We start from the raw sequence: 21,140 nt of genomic DNA on the forward strand, positions 1-21,140 counted from the left end.
CGGGCGAGATCAAGTCCGCTTTGCGGCTGCCGTAAAGCGCGCTGGCACCGCCCCCGGCGCGCCGCCTGTGACGCAACGACCAAGGCTTTTTGGGCGGGAAAAAGGCGGTGGGTGGGTAGAGGCCGCGGGGGTGCGGAGCGGCTGCGGACCGAGTTCCTCGGCGTTGGCGGAGCCGTGCTTACCCGGTCATGGGGCTGCTGGAGCTCTGTGAGCAGGTGTTCGGCACCGCCGACCTCTACCGGGTGCTGGGCGTGCGGCGTGAGGCTTCCGACGGCGAGATCCGACGCGGCTACCACAAGGTGTCCCTGCAGGTGCACCCCGACCGCGTAGACGAGGATCAGAAAGAGGATGCCACCCGCCGCTTCCAGGTATGTGGGCTCGCGTTCGGACGGCCACCCGAACGTCTCCCGCTCCGCGGGACACCATCCCCGGTGCAGCGCACTGCTGATCCCCGGCCTGGAATTTTTAAGCATTTCTAGCCGCACGGTGTCAGCGGGAGGTTCAGGGTGACTTTTGGATGCTCTTTGCCTGCAGATCTTGGGAAGAGTCTATGCGATTCTGAGTGACAAGGAGCAGAGAGCAGTGTACGATGAACAGGGGACAGTGGACGAGGACTCTGGTGGCCTCAACCAGGACCGGGACTGGGATGCGTATTGGAGGTTACTCTTTAAAAAGGTAACAGGGCTTTGATTAATTCCACCGTCCAGTTCATAAGTACAATTCTCGAAGTTAAAGCAGTCTTCTTTGTTATTAGATATCGCTAGAAGACATTCAAGCATTTGAAGAGACGTACAAGGGTTCTGAAGAAGAGCTAGCCGATATTAAGCAGGCCTATCTGGACTTCAAGGGCGACATGGATCAGATCATGGAGTCTGTGCTTTGTGTGCAGTACACAGACGAACCCAGGCTAAGGAACATCATTCAACAAGCTATTGATGCCAAGGAGGTCCCATCGTACAGTGCCTTCGTCAAAGAGTCTAAACAAAAGATGAATGCAAGGAAAAGGAGGGTAAGTCTGAATGCCGTTCGTAGCATATCGCAGCTGCTCCAGAAAGGGATCGTGGAGTATTTACGACGATGGGAATCAGGACTGCTGACATGGGGCTCACCTGCGGCACTCATCTGGCAGGCTTGTCAGATCATGAAGAAAACCCCGGTGTTTGCTTTTTTCCCCCCGGTATGTTATTCTGAAAATGATTTTACTTTATGGGTTGTTTGAAAGCACCCTAAAGTGCTTCTGAAACACTTCTCACATGGGGCAGTCTTGTAGCTTTGCTTTCTTAGGGAAGGAAATGTTCGGAACTTGGTTACGTGGCAGAGGCTGTGCTCTGTTTGTGGTTGGTGGACAGAGAGATGTTGGAGTGTGTTAGCACCGAGGAGGCTAAGGTAAGAGATTGCCGCTTCTGAGGTCAGGCAGGATTGGTTGTTCAGTATGTGGTAGGTCCCAAATTAAGTCTCCAAAATGGCTCAGAAGAGGTGGAGAAAACACAGATTCATTTTTTTAAATTCTGTAGATGCATATAATTATTAAAAATTGTAAACTAAGGGGCTGGAGAGATGACTGTGGACATACACTGCTCTTACAGAGGCCCAAGTTGATTTCCAGCACCAAAGTCAGATGCTTCACAACTGTCTGTAACTTGGGCTTCTAGGGATTTGACCCCTCTGCTCTGGTCTCTGTGTAATCCCTGAGTGGTCTCTCCAGGCCCCATCTGCTCTTTTTTTTATTATTATTATTATTATTATTATTATTATTATTATTTTTTTTTTTTTTTTTTTTTTTTTTTTTTTTTTTTTTAAAGCACACTTGAAGTGAGTCTTTCTGACCACTCTGAGGAACACTTGACTGCTGAGAGCTGAGGACTGGGACTTGTGATTAAGCCAGGGTTGTTAGAAATGATAGCAGAGGAATTCAAGGTAGGGAGCATCTGTGTTTATGCTCTTTGGAAAGTGACCATGGACTGCTATTAAAGCAACAGTTGCTTCATCTTTGCTTTCACAATGAGAACTTCCTGGAGAGCAGGCAATTTAAGATTTTAGGGATCTGGTGGGCACTTGAGTTGTCTTCTGTATGGCTCAAGTAGGTGGGCAAAGAGCCGGAGCTTTTGGATGCATGGAATTGCAGAGAAAAACTGACCTTTGTGTATGGGGTGAGTTTAGGGCCTTCTTTACTGGAATAAGAGACTGCCGTTTCTGTTGCTCAGAGGGAAGAAGTGAGAAGGCACCATTTGGTTGTGTCGTGACCACCGTGCTAGTCATTTTAATCACTTTCTAGGTAAAACTGGGACAGCTGTACTCGAACATGCAATTTTAGTTTGAGAAACTTGATGGCGGAAAGACAGTTTGAAAACTGCCTACCAGTGTGAGGGGATTTAGGAGATGCTGCATTTGAGAGGTGAGAGGAAAACAAAGCTTGCTTTTGTTCTGTAATAACAAGATCCCAATTTATTATTATTCCTACTATTAGTAAAATTCTTTGCTAATTAGAAATTTTTACAAGGAGTTAGGGCCCTGTATTATTTTTTATAATTTTTTTAATTGATATTTATTGAGCGCTACATTTTTCTCTGCTCCCCTCCCTGCCTCTCCCCTCCCCCATCCAATCCTCCCCCAAGGTCCCCATGCTCCCAATTTACTCAGGAGATCTTGTCTTTTTCTACTTTCTACTTCCCATGTAGATTAGATCTATGTAAGTCTCTCTTAGTGTCCTCATTGTTGTCTAAGTTCTCTGGGATTGTGGTTTGGAGGCTGGCTTTCTTTGATATATGTTTAAAAACCACCTGAGTGAATACATGTGATACTTGTCTTTCTGTGTCTGGGTTACCTTACTCAAAATAATGTTTTCTAGCTCCATCCATTTTCCTGCAAAATTCAAGCTGTCGTTATTTTTTTCTGCTGTGTAGTACTCCATTGTGTAAATGTACCACATTTTTCTTATCCATTCTTCAATCGAGGGGCATTTTGGTTGTTTCCAGGTTCTGGCTATGACAAACAAAGCTGCTATGAACATAGTTGAGCACATGTCCTTGTGGCACGATTGAGCATCCTTTGGATATATACACAAAAGTGGTATTGCTGGGTCTTGCAGAAGGTTGTTTCCTAATTTTCTCAGAAATCGCCATACTGATATCCAAAGGGGTTGTACCAGCTTGCATTCCCACCAGCAATGCAGAAGTGTTCCCTTTTCCCCACAACCTCTCCAGCTTAAGTTGTCATCAGTGTTTTATATCTTGGCCGTTCTTACAGGTGTAAGATGGAATCTCAGAGTTGTTTTGATTTGCATTTCTCTGGTGGCTAAGGATGTTGAACATTTCCTTAAGTGTCTCTTAGCCATTTTAGATTCCTCTGTTGAGAGTTCTCTGTTTAGGTCTGTACTCCGTTTTTTTTTTTTTTAATTATTATTGTTATTATTATTATTATTGGAGTATGTGATATTTTGATGTCCAATTTCTTGAGTTCTTTGTATATTTTGGAGAGCAGGCCTCTGTCTGAGGGCCATGCATTATTACAGTTACTGCCTTTAGATGTTCTTGTGGTATTTTGGCATATTTTGTTAAGTGAAGGCAGCTTTGAAGTCAGGTTAAAAAAAAACCTAAAACTGAATTTCCTAATGTTTTCTCTACTCAGAAAACATTTTAAATTTATGTGTGTTTGTGCGTGTTTGCTGGTGCACTGTGTGTGCATGAGTGTGGGTGCTCACAGAGGCCAACCAGGCTATTGATTTCCAGGAGCTGGAGTGACAGGCAACCTGATGCTGGCCTGTCCTCGAAGGGCAAGAAATGCTGCTAACCAGTAAGTCGGCTAGCCCGCTTGAGAAAGCGAAAGCCTTTGAACCACAGTGGTTCACAAGACTGCCACCAGTGCTCTGTACAAAATTGGGTTTCAGACGAAGATCTTGAAGTGTCTGATACCTGGCCTACCCTTTGGAGCCATTCCAGGCTATGACCCTCCAATCCACCTGGTAGATTGTTTTCCTTTGTCACCATATGGTTTGTGATGCGAGAGTATTTGTGCTCTCTAGCAGAGAACAGAAAGGCTTACAAGAACCAAAAGTGTATGCCGCCTTCTGTTGAAACCCGTGTGTGATTTTATTCTTGTATCCCCAGCTCTAGAAGGGGTCTTAACATTTTCTTTTTTCTTTTTCTTTTTAAGTTTTTTGAAACAGGGTTCCTCTGTTTAACAGTCCTGGCTGTCCTGGAGCTTGCTCTATCAACCAGGCTAGCCTTGAACTCACAGAGAGTTCAAGCATTTAATCCCAAATGCTGGGATTAAAGGTGTGGACCGCTGCCTGGCTTAGCATTTTCTTTAAGGGAAAAAGGTGTAAATCTGTTATTTCTTGGTTGCCATGGAGTCTAATGAAAGTTTCTGTTCAGGCTCAGGAAGAAGCTAAAGAGGCAGAGTTGACCAGAAAGGAGCTGGGGCTGCAGGAAGGAGTGGATAACCTGAAAGCACTCATCCAGGTAAACGTGGCGGGCTTCTCTCACAGCCCTCTCACGGTCTCTTATTGTGTGTGCGTATGCTCTTGGGAATGGATTCCAGTGTGTTTTGTTTTTGTTTTCTTTTAAGGCGTAATCACACATAACTCTCACTGCGCGTACAATGGAGTAATCTCCCCTCCACATTGTACTGCTGTCACCCTGGTTCTGGAATATTGTCACCACTCCCAAGGAAGCCAGTACCCATATTAGTCACTGGAGTGCTTCCTTGGCCCCAACCCCTCCAAACCATGAAATACTTTGTCTCGTTGGACAGTGTTGCATTTTGAAAGATGTATTTTAACTTCTCAAACAGAGCAGACAAAAGGATCGGCAAAAGGAAATGGACAATTTTCTGGCTCAGATGGAAGCAAAATACTGCAAACCTTCCAAAGGGAAAAGGACGGCTCCCAAGAAGGAAAAGAAATAATAGAATTTTTCTCCTCATATGTCAGTGGTGCCATGGTAGACAAGGTGAAGGCAGGTGTTAGCCTAACCTTTGAGAGAAGTTTTTTTCTGCTTAAAATACGTGGATCACCTAAGCCAGACAGGAGTCATTCCTAGAGTTCGCTGTGTGAGGGGTTCACATGAGGGTGTAGCGGTGATGGTGGGGAGGGTGGATTCGACATCTGCCTCCATGGGTTTTCTGCCCAGGGAGCTGATGTGCATGCACTTAAGAAATATTCTACCCTGGGAGGAGAACTGAAGATGGAATGTAAAGTGAAATTTCAAAAATGTAAAAAAAGAAATACTCTACCCACAGAGAACACCCTCAGAATACCCGAACAGCTGTTTCCATAATCCTAGATTCTCTTCCTGTTCTACTGTTACGTTTTTGTCTTCTGTCCTTGTGGGAACAGAAGTGGGTGTTCATATTACTGCAGATTTTTTTTGTAAGATTGTATGTGGCTAAATAAAGAAAAACTTAAAAGGTCTGGTGAATGTGTTTCAATCTTATTTTCGTTGTTATTTTTTGTTTAGACAGGGTTTCTTTGTGTAGCTGTTGTTGGACTCTAGCGTCCAAACACCAAGGAGGAGTCGCCCCCAGAGACCACCTCACATACCACAGCCGATGCAAAAGCATGAGGATTTTATTAATTCTGTCATGACGGGGTCCCTCAGCATTCGGGAAGCCGAGAGACCCCGAATAGATGGCACAGGCTACTTTTAAAGGAGAAGGCCACAGAAGCAAGGGGGGTTGTGATTGGCTTATTCAAAAGGGCTATTACCAATAATTGGCTGGAGAGCTGTTGCTAGATCAGATGAGGTAAGAGGTCATTTTGACCCTGTTTCCCAGGGGACCGAATCAAAACATACATATATGGGCAATTGTTTAGGAACTGAGTATGTGCATCTGTAGCTGTTAGGTCCTTGGTTCCCAAGGGAGGAGGGGAAGCACTATGGCACGGAGGCTGAGAGGATTTAGAATAGTCAGAAATGGCTTCAGGATTGTCTTAAAGTCTTACAGCTGTGACTGTCTTGGCCTTGAACTCACAGAGCTCTGCCTGCCTCTGCCTCTCCAGTGCCACCACTGCCCAGCCAATACTCGGGGTTTTTTTTGTTTTTTTTTTTGGTTTTTCGAGACAGGGTTTCTCTGTGGTTTTGGAGCCTGTCCTGGAACTAGCTCTTGTAGACCAGGCTGGTCTCGAACTCACAGAGATCCGCCTGCCTCTGCCTCCGAGTGCTGGGATTAAAGGCGTGCGCCACCACCGGCTCGGGTTTTTTTAAGGGTGAGTACTAACTTGAGGGAACGTACATATGAAAAGCTGCGTAGAAAGAAAGTTCATCCGTGTACTCACTGTGCAGACTTGTGAGAACAGGTTTTCATGTATACCCGGGGTTGGGAGGTATTTGCTACAGTATGTGGTGTATTTGTAGTGACTGTTCAAGTTCTGGCTGTCGACTAATACAGAAATTGAGCCTCTTCCTACAGGGCATTATAATTCAAGGTAGATACATCACACATTTTTTGTGATAACAAGCACGCTGGAACTTTTGAATTTCAATTCAAAATGATCCAGTGTGGGATATCTGAAGCATATTATCTAATTGATGGCATAAGAACTGGGAATAATTTAAGTCACTTTTGCTGGGTGGTGGTGCCACATGCCTTTAATCCTAACACTTGGGAAGCAGAGGCAGGTGGATCTGTAACACTAGTTCTAATTGTTCTTAATAATAAAAACTTGGAGTCAGTTATCAGGGGGAAGGGTCAGAGAGAAGTAGAGCAGCCAACTACTAGAGAGTTCTTACCTCTACCAGTGCTCAGACCGAAGAGGTGATCCTGTTGCTATGAATCCTCAGACTGTCCTGAGCTGCTGTTTCCTCCCACCTTACATTCCTCTCTCTGTCCAGCCATATCACTCCTGTCTCCACCTTTCTAGTGCCGGGATCACCTTTATGTGAGCTGTCTCTATTTACCGAGTGCTGGGGTTAAAGGTGTGGGCCACTGCCTGGACAGTGTTCTAGCTCTGCACTCTCATCTTCAGAAACATAAAATACCACACGATCTCTGAGTTTGAGGCCAGCCTGGTCTACAGAGCAAGGTCCAGGACAGGCTTCAAAACTACAGAGAAACCCTGTTCAAAAAACAAGAGTCACCTTCACATTTCTAGTGCCCTTGAGAAGTTCTCCGATTCCAATGCTCAGTGTAGAGTACTCACATTACAAGCTTGAAGAGTGAGCTTGGAGCCCGGCCACTGACAAAAGAACCCTGTTGTGCATGAGCTCCAAGTTCAGCAAGAGACCCTGTCTTAAAAAAATGAGATGGAGAAACAGGAAAGGTACCCAACAACATCTGGCCCCCATATGTATGCGCACACAAAAGCCCCTGATGTGAAGCAGGCATATGAGGCTGTCCTAGGAAAAGAAACTGACTTTTTACCAGTGCTGATACTTTTTGTTAGCTTTTTTATTTCTGCTTTTTAAAAGGAAAGTGTGGCTGGCAAGATGGCTCAGCAGGTAAGGCAACTACCCTGAGACTGATGGTCTGAGTTCAGCCTGACTCAGATGGGAGTCACCTTGAAGGTGGTCCTGACCACATGTGTATGCCTCCCCACACACATGCATTCACACAAAAATTAAGATGTGATAGAGCCGGGCGGTGGTGGCACACACTTTAACCCCAGCACATGGGAGGCAGAGGCAGGTGGATCTGAGTTTGAGGACAGGCTCCAGAGTAACACAGAGAAACCTTGTCTCGAACCCCCCCCCCCCAAAAAAGTAATAAAGAACTTAAAGTTTAGGAATGACATTTATTTGATGAGTATCTCAGATTTTTGGCAGCACTTTCTTCTAAAAATATGGTAAAATAGTGCAGTTCTCCAGAAATTAGTATAAGTAGAAATATTCTGAAGCCAGTGATCTGAATCATCTGTGTGTATGTAATCTCACTGAACTGTATAAGAATCAGACTGGTGATTGGTTACAGACAACATGAGCAGTGATTTGGGGCTGTTTTTCATTGTCACGTCTTTGGGTACAATCTTTCCTACCCAGTGGAATAGCTGAAAGACAGTAACTGGACACGGAACACTTGCCCATGCAGCCTTTGGCAGATACACTAGTGTTTCTCGGACAGTTGTACCAAGATAACCCTTGAAGATGGACCAAGCTGCTGTCTGTAGGAGCTGTGCATTATTTGGTGCCTGAGCACTGGTGCATGAAGCCCTCCATGTGTTCGCAGTCTGCTGCAGCCCTGCGGGCTCTCACTTGTCCTTTGATCACCGCCTGGCTCTAGAGGTGGGTCCGCCTCTGCTTTGAGGTTCTGTAGACCCATGTGACTGAGGACCTGTCAGACACAGAATTGCAGAGTGACATTAGCCAACAGTTTATATTTGGTAATGAGCATCACAGTTCATATCTTAGGGACCTTTGCATAAATTACTAGTGGACTTTATATTTGGAGACTGTAAATACTGCGAAGTACACATTCACCAAGGCACTAAAAGCCATGTTTAAATAGTCTACCCTACTGAAGAAACAACTATCGTCTAAGATGTGAAAGCAAGCCGGACTTGGTGACGCATAGCTTTCAGCACCTGGGAAGCAGAGACATGAGGATCTTCATGAGTTCAAGGCCAGCGTGGTCTGCAAAGTGAGTTCCAGAACTGTCAGGGTTGAACAGTAGAGACTCTTGTCTCCAAGCAAAACCAAACAAAATCAGAACTGTAGCCTAGTTGCTGAAAAGCCTAAGATACATTTCATTAACCTAAGTGTTAAAACTAACAGCTTACTAAAAGTGTAGCTGATGTTGTAGCAAGATTGGAGGCTTTAAAAAAGATTTTTTTAACTTAGTATATATGTGTGCCTATGAGTATATGCCACACATGTGCAGATACCTGTGGGGGCCGGAAGAGGGAGTCTGATCTCTCGGATCTGGACTTACAGGTGGTTGTGAGTTGCCTGACATGGATGCTGGGAGCCTTGGGTTCTCTGGAAGAAGCAAATCTTCTTAACCACTGAGTCATTTTTCCAGTCCCCCAAGTTTTTTGTTTAAAAAGTAATTTACCTTAAAGATTAGTTTACTTGGTATTAAAAAACAACAGAAATTTGGAGCTTTTAGGCCTTTCTTTTATATCCATCTTCCAAAACGATGCTAAAATGATTTACACAGATGAGGGACAGCTAACTATAGAAAGTCTGCAGGAAGCCGGGCGATGGTGGCGCACGCCTTTAATCCCAGCACTCGGGAGGCAGAGGCAGGCGGGTCTCTGTGAGTTCGAGACCAGCCTGGTCTACAGAGCTAGTTCCAGGACAGGCTCCAAAGCCACAGAGAAACCCTGTCTCGAAAAACCAAAGCCCCCCCCCCAAAAAAAAAAAAGAAAAGAAAAGAAAGTCTGCAGGAAAGGAGGATGTGTAGGAACAAAGACAAAAGCAAGAACTGCAGCCCCACCTGTACCTGCAGCCCCTCTGCCAGGTTGGGCCTGGTGAGGATACTCAGATGCACAGGAATTTCGGTACTGTGTGTCTGGCTAAAAGAAAAGAAAAGATGTCTTAGTATGCAGCTTCTCCCCCCAGAGATCGTTGTTTGAGGCTTAGAGAGTGCATTAGCTAATTTTCTACTGCTTTCATAAACCAGGGCAACTTACAGAAGGAAGGGTTTAGTGAGTCTGAGGCAGGGAGGCAGAAGGCATGGCAGCAGGAACAGCTGAAGAGTGCTTATCTTGAATTTCAACAGGAAGCCGAGAGATCTAGCTAGTAATGGTGGGAGTCTTCAAACTCTCCCACGCATCCTCAGTAGCATACTTCCTCTAGCCAGGCCTCCTAAACTGCCCAAACAGCGCCTCTACTAGGGACGAAGTATTCATATGTCCTACACTCTAACCACACAGGAGAACCTTGACATTAACAATGAAAAACTGTCACCTGCCAACCTGGGATCACTATGTTAAATTCCAAGAAGAAAGTTTCAAGCCAGATTTGCTAACTTGTAAGAACTGCATGTTCTATAACTTTATTAATATGTGTTTAAGAAAATCTTAACATTTACAAATAATCCATATAGTGTAATGTTGCAATTGGACAAAAGGGATGTTTTGTTTTGCCTTAATTGTGTTGGAACTGCAGGTTTGGAACACCACAGCTGCCAGGAGAATGCCATCTGATTTCACAGCATGCCTTTTCCAGAGCCAACACTTGGTGAGAGGGAAGTACACCTATGACTTCATCATGAGATGCAATCAGACTTTTCCATTTACTTTTTAGCTTTATGAAACTCAAACATTTCAAAGTTACTTCAGTTGGCTGTAGAGGTTCATGTCTTTAATCCCAGCCATTCGGAGGCAGGGGCAGGTGGATGAATTCGAGGCCAGCCTGGTCTACAGAGCAAGTTCCAGGACAGACTCTAAAGCTACAAAGAGAAACCCTATCTCGAAAAATAAAAACACACCACCAATAACAACCAGATACTCCCTTAAAAGTAAAAGAGCTAGCAGGTGCGCAGATGCGAGGAGGCAAGTGCCAGCTCTTAGAACACCCGTCAGGGAGAGCGTCTTCTACTCAGGTCCTTAATCTGACATCACTTTTTGGAGTACTTTCCACAGAGCAGACCAGAAGTGAAGTTAGGCTGACTGGATGTGCACTGGAGTTTATTGTGTTTATGCTCGGAGTAAGCTGCTGAGGATGTTCAGTTTATGAATAAGGGCATTTTACTACCAAAAAAGTGAGAATGGGGGCAACTGAAAATTTTAAGGAGAAACAGTATTTTTATCATTAGAACATCCAACTTTTCCTTAGAGTTAATGAAACCACTAGATAAAGTCCTAAATTTGCCTAACATATACCCTACCCCCATTCTTTCCCTAACGACCAAGGACAAAAAGGAGCTGAGTAGGTAGCTGTCTGCTATAATTCTAGCACTTGGGAGTGGGAGGCAGGATTAAGGAGCTCAAGACCAGCATGGGCTATCTGAGACGCTGTGTTAACCCCTCCAAAACCAATAAATGGGAAGCACTTTACCAAAAATGACTGAGTTGTGTTGGGTCTAGAGAAGACAGGTAAAAGGAGCCTCTCTCGGGGCTGCTGGTTCGGCTCGTCCACCACTGCACTTCGAGCTCTGCTGGAGTCACCGTGGGCTTTCTGCGGAGGAGAAACAGCTAACAGTATATGTGTGGGTATGGCGGGGGTGCTGGAGTCACCGTGGGCTTTCTGCAGAGGAGAGACAGCTAACAGTACCTGTGTGGGTGTGGCGGGGGTGCGCTGTGCAAGTGCCAGATCAACACTGTCTCGCATCAGCAGCGGTGGTGCCCGCTGCCGACAGCTCCAACCCCACTGCCACCGCCTAGAGCCCGGCTTATTTTTGAGAGAATTAAGGTCACCATAAACTCTGCAGAACTACCTGAAGGCTGTGTGAATGAGACTTACTGCTGGCCGCTGCGACCCCATGTTGCTCAGCCGTTCTACTTCAGCTGTTCCAATAGGTGGCAGCAGGTTGTTCCGACCCAGGGGCATCGGTGAGGGAGAAGAGAGCGTGTCTGCAGTCGCCGGACTGCAGAGCCCACCAGCAAAACCGAGATGCAAAGCATAGTTGTAACAACACAAGCAAACGGATGAGTATCACTAAGTCTAGTGTGCTCACCTAGATTCTCAGAAAAGGGGGAGCAATTTTGGAAAGAGTACCCCCCCCTTAAATTTCACAAATACAAATCTTCAGCAGAATCAACTGAATGATCTCATCCAGTATTTGTATTTCACTAAAACTTAAAAAAAAAAATGAATTGGATTTAAACTACAGACAATTCATCATATGACTACTTGAGTATTTGTTTCTAGGCATAGCTTAAATCTTATAGTGAAACTCATTCTTTATTACTATTCACATAACTATTGGTACTAGTTTTGCCAGTTTCAGAAATTTTGCTTTTGAAACCTACACTTGGGATCCTCTGAGGATTTCTTCTGCAGGCCATGGTGTCCCAGCACGTGAGTGGTTTGTGCTGATCGGATGAAGGGTGCGTGGTGGGGGGTTGCGTCTCCTGGCGGACTGTGCTGTATATGACAAAGATGATGTACTGAGGTCCAGGACTCGGTTTGGCCAATTTCGGTTTGAAAGGACGGAACTGGAGCCAGGCCTCATAAGTAGCTTGTCATCAAGATCTCTAGTGGCCAAATCAGAAAGCACAATGAAAATCTCTATGTAAAAGAAGACAGGGCTCTGGGTAAGAAGCCTCAACCTAAGACGTTCAGGGAAGAGAAGAGCCGAGCTGAGCAGCTTCCAGAGGCTACCTAGGATTTGGGCAGCCAGTTAGACAGCAGAGGCTGGGCTGGAGTTTGAGATCCTTCTCCTGGCCTCTCCAGTCCTGGATTATAACTGTGTACCTGACAATGACCTGTTTCACTCATACCTTTCTAGAATGAAGATTTGGTTACATGCCCATTGCCCACTTGCCACAGTCACTTGCTCAGTTGTGGGGAAGGCAAGGCTGACAGGTACTTAGTGTGTCCTGCCCACAGTCCTGCACTTTCTGAGCTGAGGAAATGTCCTCAGGGTTAGGTCTCAGACACCAGGGTGGCCTCGCTGGTTTGGTACTGATTTGTTATTGAAATAGTGAGCTAAGTTTCAGGGAATCTAGCGCCCTCTTCTGGGCTCTGTGGACACTGCACACATGGCACATACACATATGTGGAAGTGAAGCACTCACACAAATAAAAATAAACCTTTAAAGTGCTGAGCTAGTGGGAACAAGCAAAAGGTTCCTGCTACATGCTGCCCAGGGCAGGAAGAACAGAGCAGACCCCCGTCTGCATAAAAGCTAAAGAATGCAATTCTCCCATAAGCCTGGTGCTGCCCTACAGACACAGCAGTGGGCTTGGTTTGTGTTTTACAAAGACACCAGGAAGTCTGGCGATTCTAAGATGTCTGGGAGACAAGATGGAGGAGAGTGAAAGAAGTGAGGAGCCTGCCTCTGCCATGACTGCTCAGCCCATCAGGCCTGGGCTGTATCCAGGGCCTTGGTGTTTGGGAGGATTTGGGAAGGAGAGTGCCCAAGTTCTAGCCTTAGAGAGCTTTCTTGTCTTCCTAAGTAACCACTCACTCATGTCTTCTTTTCCCAATTCACTCACTATATTCTAATTTAAAAAGTATGGACTTAGCCAGGCATGGTGGCACACTCAGCACTTGAGAGGCAGAGACAGGCGGATCTCTGTGAGTTCGAGGCCAGCCTGGTCTACAAGAGCGAGTTCCAGGACAGGCTCCAAAGCTGCAGAGAAACCCTGTCTCAAAAAACTAAACCCCCCCCCCAAAAAAAAAACCCAAAACCAAACCAAAACAAAAAAGAGTCATGGATTTTAGCTGCTCTCCATCGGTGTTTTATTCTGTCAACTCCTTTCTTGTCTGATGGTGAGTTCAATTACCATCTATTACTAGGTGACATTTAAGTCAGTCTCCAAGCTTGATCTCTCCACATTCTTTGAAGGTGGTCCATTACTGAGAACAGAACCCAAAAGGAAAACGAACCTCCTGAGCTTGAAATCTCAGAACTGACTTTGATTCATTTGTCACTACAATATCTCCCAAGCTCAGCCATTCCTTCTTTGAGTGCTGGGGATCAACTACTTGATAGACAAGAATCTGCAGCCAAGCTCTGTGGTCCTGTTCACCATCACCCTGTACCGGTGCTGGCTGCACTGCCGCCCTGCACTGGTGCTGGCTGCACCGTTGCTCTGCGCTAATGCTAGCTGCACCATCGCCCTGCACTAGTGCTGACTGCACACCCTTACAGCTCTTGCTTATTCTCACTTCCTTTTGCTGCAGTACAGTTCCTATCTCATGCTGTGTGATCTGCCCCAGTGTCCTAAATGTGACTATATGTCCTCAAAAATGTCCTATACAAAATACTTATAATGCCTTTCTGCATAATAAACCCCACCTAAAGACAACCTAGGGACAACAGCATAGATAAATTATGGTGGTCATCTATAACTACATGAACAAATACTAACATTGCATGCATAGCCATCCACAATCTGATCACATTTATTCATGAATTCTTTTTTTTTTTTTTTTGGTTTTTTTTTTTGGTTTTTCGAGACAGGGTTTCTCTGTAGCTTTGGAGCCTGTCCTGGAACTCCCTTTGTAGACCAGGCTGGCCTCGAACTCACAGAGATCCGCCTGCCTCTGACTCCCGAGTGCTGGGATTATATTCATGAATTCTTTCCCACTAATTTTACCATGGACTATTTAAATTCTACAATATTGTCAATTATCTTTGATTGGAAGCATTGAAGTTCTAAAATATTACTTCTTTTGGGAGCCCGATGTGTTGGCACATGTCTTTAATCCCAGCACTCAGGAAGCAGAAGCAGGTGGATCTCAGAGATTAAGGCCTTGTCTACATAGTTGAGTTCCAGGACAGCCAGAGCTACATAGACCGTGCCACAAAAAAACAAAAACAACCAAAACCAAAACAAAACAAACAGGAAAACCTTTTTCTGTAAGAGTGTGGGTACTGTGTGAAGGTCAGAGGACAGCTTCAGGGCCAGTGCTCTCCTTCCATCACTTCAGTCCCTGAAGTCAAATCCAGGTTGTCAGGCTTGGTAGCAGGCACCTGTATCCATTAAGCAATCCCTTTGGCCCAAAAGCATTAAAGTTCTGACATCTGACACTTTTATGCCAAAATGGTCTCCTTTTTCCTAAGTATTTTACATGTTTACTCTTTTCATGCATCGTTCTTCTTACTAGGATGGCCTTGTAATTATCTAAATCCCTAGACACAGACTTTCCTTTGGGGTGGTACAGTGGTCCGTGTGGGCAGCACACACATGACACTCAGCCACACACTGCTGTATGTGGCCAGGTCCTGGGTCTCCTCCCCAGGGATAGAGAGAGACTTTGCTCCTTAACTGTTATCCTCTCTTGTGTCTGCCACTCAGTGGCCTGGTGGTGACTGGTTGCTTTCCTCTCTTTCTCAGCATTCTACTTAAGCTCTCCAGTGAATGAAAAGCCGAGCTTCTTACAGGAGCTTATCCATCAGGGAGAGGTTCCTTGGCTGTAGAGGCATCCCGTGAACCAAGAGGCCATTCACGTTTGGCTGGTGACCACTTGCTTGACAGAAACTCATCTATGTGTCAAAAGCATACATTGGTTGGTGAAGACACCTGCTCCATTTGCTAAGTTTGCAAAATTAGTTTTCCAGTTAGGTTATTTACACCTTCCCCCAACCTTGTGTCTTAACTTTACAACAGCTGACCAGTAGCCAGCAAGGGGCACTGTCAAGAGAACAGGGTTCTTTTCTTTGTTCTGTATTTCTTTTTTTTTAAGTTTATTTATTATGAATACACTGTTCTACCTGCATGTATGCCTGCATGCCAGAAGAGGGCATCAGATCTCATTACAGATGGTTGTGAGCCACTATGTGGTTGCGGGAATTGAACTCAGGATATCTGGAAGAGCAGTCAGTGCTCTTAACTGCTGAGCCACCTCTCCAGCCCCTTGTTCTGTATCTAAGAGACAGCTGATCAACACAGATGAAAATTAATGGCTACTCTCATGGGCAGAGAGAAGCATTATTACTGCTTACAAGAGAAAAGAAAGCCTAAATAGTAAAGTCACAAGCAAACTTTGGAACAAGAGGAAGAAATAAGTGCAAATAACTGATCTTTTTCACTAGCACATGATCCTGAGCTCTGCACTCATCTCTCACTAGCCTAGAGTTCTGGTTCTTGATCATTCATTGTTCTTTCTTCTATTTTTTTATTTTTATTTATTTTTTTTTATTTTTTTTTTGGTTTTTCGAGACAGGGTTTCTCTGTGGTTTTGGAGCCTGTCCTGGAACTAGCTCTTGTAGACCAGGCTGGACTTGAACTCACAGAGATTCGCCTGCCTCTGCCTCCCGAGTGCTGGGATTAAAGGCGTGCGCCACCAACGCCCGGCCTTTCTTTTATTTTTTATTTTTAAAATGTTTATGACAGTGTCTCTCTGTATTGCCCATACTGGCCTTGAAAAGGTGGGCCCAAGTAATCTTCCTGTGCCAGCCTTCTGAGTAGCTGGAACTACAGGGGTATATCTCCCTACGTCTGTCCTATGCGATAACCTAAATTCCAAAGGCTTTGCAAGGAGCTAATCTTAGTTGTTCTAATACTACCAACATGAGCTGACCATCATTCAGTGCCCTTAACCACCTCTTCTGCCATAGAAGAGATGGCATACACTTGTAATCCCAGCACTTGAGAAGCTGAGGCAGGGAGATTGTGAGTTCAAGGCTGGCCTGAACTCACAGTGAGTTTGAGGCCAGCCTGGGCTATACAGTGAAACCATCTCTTAACAACATGACTATGGAGTCGTGACCCGGCCACAGAGGAAGCAAGATGTGATTGCCTCACTGAGTAAGGTACCAAGCCACGTGGCTAACATAGACAAGAATAATGGGCTAATATAAGTTATAAGAGTTAATAAGAAGCCTAAGCTAATGGGTCAATCAGTTTATAACTAATGTAGAACTCTGTGTGATTTCTTTGGAACTTAACAACTATGGGAATTGGGCAGGACAGGAAGCCTCAGACAACAAATGGCATCCAGGTGGACAACTGCATCCACATAAAGCCTGAGAAAGCTTGGGGAGTAATTCTAGACATAAAATAATAGAGTCAAGCATGGCTTACTAACAACAGCATTTTCTCAGGTGGGCTCTGCTTGCTAGAGGCAAGCACTCTCATTTAAGAGAGACTTCCTGACTCAGCTTTAGCTATAAAACCTTGCAGCTCTTTTAAGAGGCCCTGCCACAAAATACTTAAATGGTGTTGATGAAAAACCGACCACATGCTTTTTGGTTTTCAGCTGTAACAGGAAAAAAAAAAAAAGCCATGCTGTTTTAAAATGCTGGCTTTCTGGGCTGTCCTGCCAGTGCAAACTCTGACTCTTTCAGGCAGGAGTTCTGGCTACAGAGCATTTGAGTGTGGTTTGTGAGCAGATTGCTGCAGCTTGCTTGCTGGCAGGGACCTTGAAATACCACAGAGTTGTGGCAATAAACATGGCTACAGCCAGTACCTCTGCCATGAGGCTGGAATTGCAGAAAGCTAAGGAATGGGCTGAATCCAGCTGTCAAAGCCATAGCTTTAATCCTACCCATATTGCTTAGCAAATTAAAGACTCACATGGTCAGAAAAAGAGAGACATACAGTAAAGATAGATTCAAAGACAAAGAAAATCTCTAAATGGTTAACAGTGTGTTTAAAAAATATATACAGGCTTGGGAGAGAAAAGAAAACGGTTAAAGTCATTAAAATAAAAAAGAAAAAGAGTAGTTGGGTGTGGTGGCACAAACCTTTAGTCCCAACACTTGAAAGACAGAGGTAGGCAGACCTCTGTGAGTTCAAGGCATGGTGGCACACACCTTTAATCCCAACGCTTGAGAGGCAGAGGCAGGCAGATCTCTGTGAATTCAAGGTATGTGGCATACACCTTTAATCCCAGCACTTGGGAGGCAGAGGCAGGCAGATCTCTGTGAGTTCAAGGACAGCCTGGTCTACAGAGGGAGTTCCAGGACAGCCAAAGATACACAGAGAACCTGTCTCAAAAAAGCCAAAAATTGAAAGTAAAAATAAAAGAAATAGAGGCGAAAATAAAGCACATAAAGATGGAAAACACAGAGAATCTGGATACTGTATGTTATTATGCTCTCTTTGAATTGTTTAAATGCTGAAGAAGGCACAACAGCTGCTAAAAGATATTTGCTTATAAATGCTGCTGAATTAATCCAAGATAGGTATTTTGAAAATTGAAGTCAAAAGGTATGTTACTTTGGAGAAGAGGTTTTGCTTTTGTTTCCACAGAAAATTAGAGGCTTTTGTTTCCACAGAAAAAAAAATGATTTATTCTGATTTAAAAAAACTCAGGTTTAGCCGGGCGGTGGTGGCGCACGCCTTTAATCCCAGCACTTGGGAGGCAGAGGCAGGCGGATCTCTGTGAGTTCGAGACCAGCCTGGTCTACAAGAGCTAGTTCCAGGACAGGCTCCAAAGCCACAGAGAAACCCTGTCTCGAAAAACCAAAAAAAGAAAAAAACCAAAAAAACAAAAAAACAACTCAGGTTTGATCAAGGAAGACCACCTGAGAAATCTCCAGTAGGAACAGATGGCCCAGATGTCTGAGTTCTACATGCAGAACAGATTCAAGAAGCTGCCTGAGATGATCAAGCCTCACAGGATACTCCAGTCAGGACTTGATCATAATTCTAAATTTTCTTTAGGTCCCCATAAGATTATCAGTGTTCCAAAACCAATAGGAAGTAGCCTGGAAAACTACACCCACATTCCCAAAAAATGGACTATGGATATTTTTCTTTGTTTAGAATGTTGGTTACAAGTTGTTATGGCTAATGGTCAGGAGAAAAGCTAAACAAAGGATATTAGATTCAGAGTCCTTTTTTTTTTTTTCTTAAAAAAAAGAGGGGGAAGTGGTATGGTACAATGGTCTGTATTCTGTCAATTATATTTTAAATAAATGCTGATTGGCCAGTAGCTAGGCAGGAAGCATAGGCAGGACAACCAGACAGGAAGTAGAGGCAGGCCAATAAGAACAAGAGAATTCTGGGAAGAGGAAAGCTTGTTCCTCAGTCGTGACCGGGTCACAGAAGAAGCAAGATGCAACTGCCTTGCCAAATAAGGTACCAAGCCATGTGGCTAACAGAGACAAGAATAATGGGCTAATATAAATTATAAGAGTTAATAAGAAGCCTGAGCTAAGGCCGGGCGGTGGTGGCACATGCCTTTAATCCCAGCACTCGGGAGGCAGAGGCAGGCGGATCTCTGTGAGTTCGAGGCCAGCCTGGTCTACAAGAGCTAGTTCCAGGACAGGAACCAAAAGCTATGGAGAAACCCTGTCTCGAAAAATCAAAAAAAAAAAAAAAAAAAAAAAAGCCTGAGCTAATGGGCCAATCAGTTTATAAGAAAAAAATGACTATGTTGTTGTGAACCCTGCCAGAAATCCAGAAATAATACAACCAAGGGAAACACCTGAGTAAGTTTCTTTTGGCAGGAACAGTTCCAGTTTCTTACAATCTGCTCCAAGGCTTACCGGATTTGAGGTGATGGACAGCACCTTAGACTGCGGCACTCGAGGTAAAACCAAGGGATGCTGTTCATTCAGCACACAGGGACTTGCCGAATCCAGTCTGGTAATTTCAATGTTACTCTCATCATCTGAGCAAAAAAAAGGATCTATTATCCACAGGTCTCTTCTGATTACAGTCCTGAGAGACAATCTTCCTGACAGCTAGTAATCTAGAAAGGCCTCACTCCCTTCTGCAGCTCAACTGCATACCCGCACAGCTATACCCTCATGCTGAGAGCTCAGTTTAAAGTGCTTTCCAGGCTGATGACGTCTGGAGGTGCCAAGCAGAAGGAAAAGCAGTCATCTATGACAGAGCCTTTGGAATTGATGGACATGTTTACATCAGTGCTGCCCACTGTGGTGGTCATAAGGGATGACACATGGGACACTTAAAATGTGGCGACTGGGGCTGGAGAGATGGCTCAGTGGTTAAGAGCATTGCCTGCTCTCCCAAAAGTCCTGAGTTCAATTCCCGGCAACCACATGGTGGCTCACATCCATCTGTAATGAGGTCTGGTGCCCTCTTCTGGCCTGCAGACATACACACAGACAGAATATTATATACATAATAAATAAATAAATATTTAAAAAAAATGTGGCAACTGTAACTGGGAACAAAGTTTTTAAAGTTAAAGAGCGACATGTTGCTAGTGACTGCTGTAGAGCTGTAGAGCCCTCAGATCGTTAATCCGGACTTCACAGCCCTTTCACAGGGTCACATAGCAGATGTCCTGCATCCAGATATTTACATTATGATTTATAACAGTAGCAAAATTAGTTATGAAACAGCAATGAGAATAATTTTATGGTTGGGGGTCACAGCGTGAGTAATCAATCATATTAAAGAGTCAAAGCACTAGGAAAGTTGAGAACTCTGTCATAGACAATGCACTGAAACTAGAAACCATTAAAATCATAGTTTCTATATGGAGATCAAGCACCCTGAAAAAAAGCAAGTGGAATAGCAAATAGCACTGCCAGTTCTGGAAAGACTCCAAAACTGGGATAGACAGACACTGAATGTAAAGCTAGCATTTTTCTTAAAAGACCTGAAAATATAAGTAAGTGCAAAATATAAAAAGAAGCAATCTTTAAAAAGAACACAATAAATCTACAAAAGCCTCTAAACTGAGATTAAAGCTTTGGTGTAAAGTTAAAGAAATGGTGAACTAGGAGGGAAATCTAGGGTGCAGGGATGACTCAGAAGCTAAGAACACTTGCTGTTCTCTAAGAGGACTCAGAGTTTGGTTCCCAGCATCCACATCAGGCAGTTTACAACCATCTGAACCCACAACTCTAAGGGTTCCCATAACCTCTTGGGCCTCTGCAGCACCAGTATACACAGATACATGTGTACACACACACAAACGCACACACACACACACACAAATGCATACACGAACGAATAAAAATAAATCTAAAGGACAAATGTGGCCCACACCTTCAATCCCAGATCTGGATCTCTTGAGTTTGAGGCCAGCCTGGTCTACAGAGTGAGTTCCAGGACAGCCAAGGCCACACAAAGAAACCCTGTCTCAAAAAACAAAAAAAGCAAAACAACAACAATAAAAAACACAAAAACATCCTTTAGTATACAAAACAATTGAAGACCAGCATAGTGAACAGTGAACCTTGGTGAGCACAGAGAAAACCTAACATGTGTATGACATGAAATCAGCAAGAATGTTCATGGCATTACTTTCATAACTGCCAAATTTTAGTATACATGGGGCTGGGATTAATTCTTTTATGTTTTGAGACAGTTTCTCCATGTAGTTTTGGAGCCTGTCCTGGAATTTGGTCTGTAGCTCAGCTCAGGCTGAACTTGAACTCACAGAGTTCTGTCTGCTTCTGCCTTCCGAGTGCTGGGATTAATAGTGTGTGCCATCACTGCCCTGCGAGATTCAAGGTTCTGCATCACTTTATTTATTTGTATGTGTGTACATACATGTGCCATGGTGCTTGTATGAAGGTCAGAGGACAACCTGACAGCTTGCTCCTCCACCAAGTGGGTTCTGGGGACTAAACTCGGGTTGTCAGGCTTGGCAGCAAGCTCCCTTTACCCTCTGAGCCTCATCACTGGGACTTCTGAGCTTTTTATCATTAGACACAACTGAAA

At 44.4% G+C, this 21,140-nt stretch overlaps 2 protein-coding genes across 12 annotated transcripts in view; one reads left to right on the top strand and one right to left on the bottom strand.

Moving 5' to 3' along the window:
• Positions 1 to 89: 89 nt before the first annotated feature.
• Positions 90 to 5,409, top strand: Dnajc9 (DnaJ heat shock protein family (Hsp40) member C9). Of its 2 annotated transcripts, none has more exons than XM_057786411.1 (5): positions 90 to 368; positions 535 to 675; positions 755 to 1,009; positions 4,374 to 4,460; positions 4,792 to 5,409. In XM_057786411.1, exons 1-5 carry the CDS (start codon positions 189 to 191, stop codon positions 4,903 to 4,905), a joined length of 777 nt encoding a protein of 258 aa, XP_057642394.1. In that variant the 5' UTR covers positions 90 to 188; the 3' UTR covers positions 4,906 to 5,409. The 2 variants fall into 2 exon arrangements, with proteins under 2 accessions (XP_057642394.1, XP_057642395.1); XM_057786412.1 differs by lacking the exon at positions 4,792 to 5,409 and adding an exon at positions 4,567 to 4,780.
• A 2,650-nt stretch (positions 5,410 to 8,059) lies between these two features.
• Fam149b1 (family with sequence similarity 149 member B1) overlaps positions 8,060 to 21,140 on the bottom strand; it is a 47,448-nt gene continuing 34,367 nt past the window's right edge. For 5 of the 10 annotated variants that reach the window (XM_057786455.1, XM_057786452.1, XM_057786458.1 and 2 more), the window contains 8 exons: positions 18,986 to 19,110; positions 14,931 to 15,034; positions 11,849 to 12,073; positions 11,340 to 11,463; positions 10,935 to 11,054; positions 9,370 to 9,448; positions 8,816 to 8,909; positions 8,060 to 8,265 (listed from right to left, as the gene is read on the bottom strand). In XM_057786455.1, the coding sequence (XP_057642438.1) occupies positions 8,211 to 8,265; positions 8,816 to 8,909; positions 9,370 to 9,448; positions 10,935 to 11,054; positions 11,340 to 11,463; positions 11,849 to 12,073; positions 14,931 to 15,034; positions 18,986 to 19,110 (926 nt within the window). In that variant the 3' untranslated portion in view covers positions 8,060 to 8,210. The remainder of the gene's footprint in view (positions 8,266 to 8,815; positions 8,910 to 9,369; positions 9,449 to 10,934; positions 11,055 to 11,339; positions 11,464 to 11,848; positions 12,074 to 14,930; positions 15,035 to 18,985; positions 19,111 to 21,140) is intronic. The other 5 variants (XM_057786453.1, XM_057786459.1, XM_057786457.1 and 2 more) reach the window with 5 other exon arrangements.

This window comes from Chionomys nivalis, chromosome 12, assembly GCF_950005125.1.
Source record: "Chionomys nivalis chromosome 12, mChiNiv1.1, whole genome shotgun sequence".
Lineage (NCBI taxonomy): Eukaryota > Metazoa > Chordata > Mammalia > Rodentia > Cricetidae > Chionomys > Chionomys nivalis.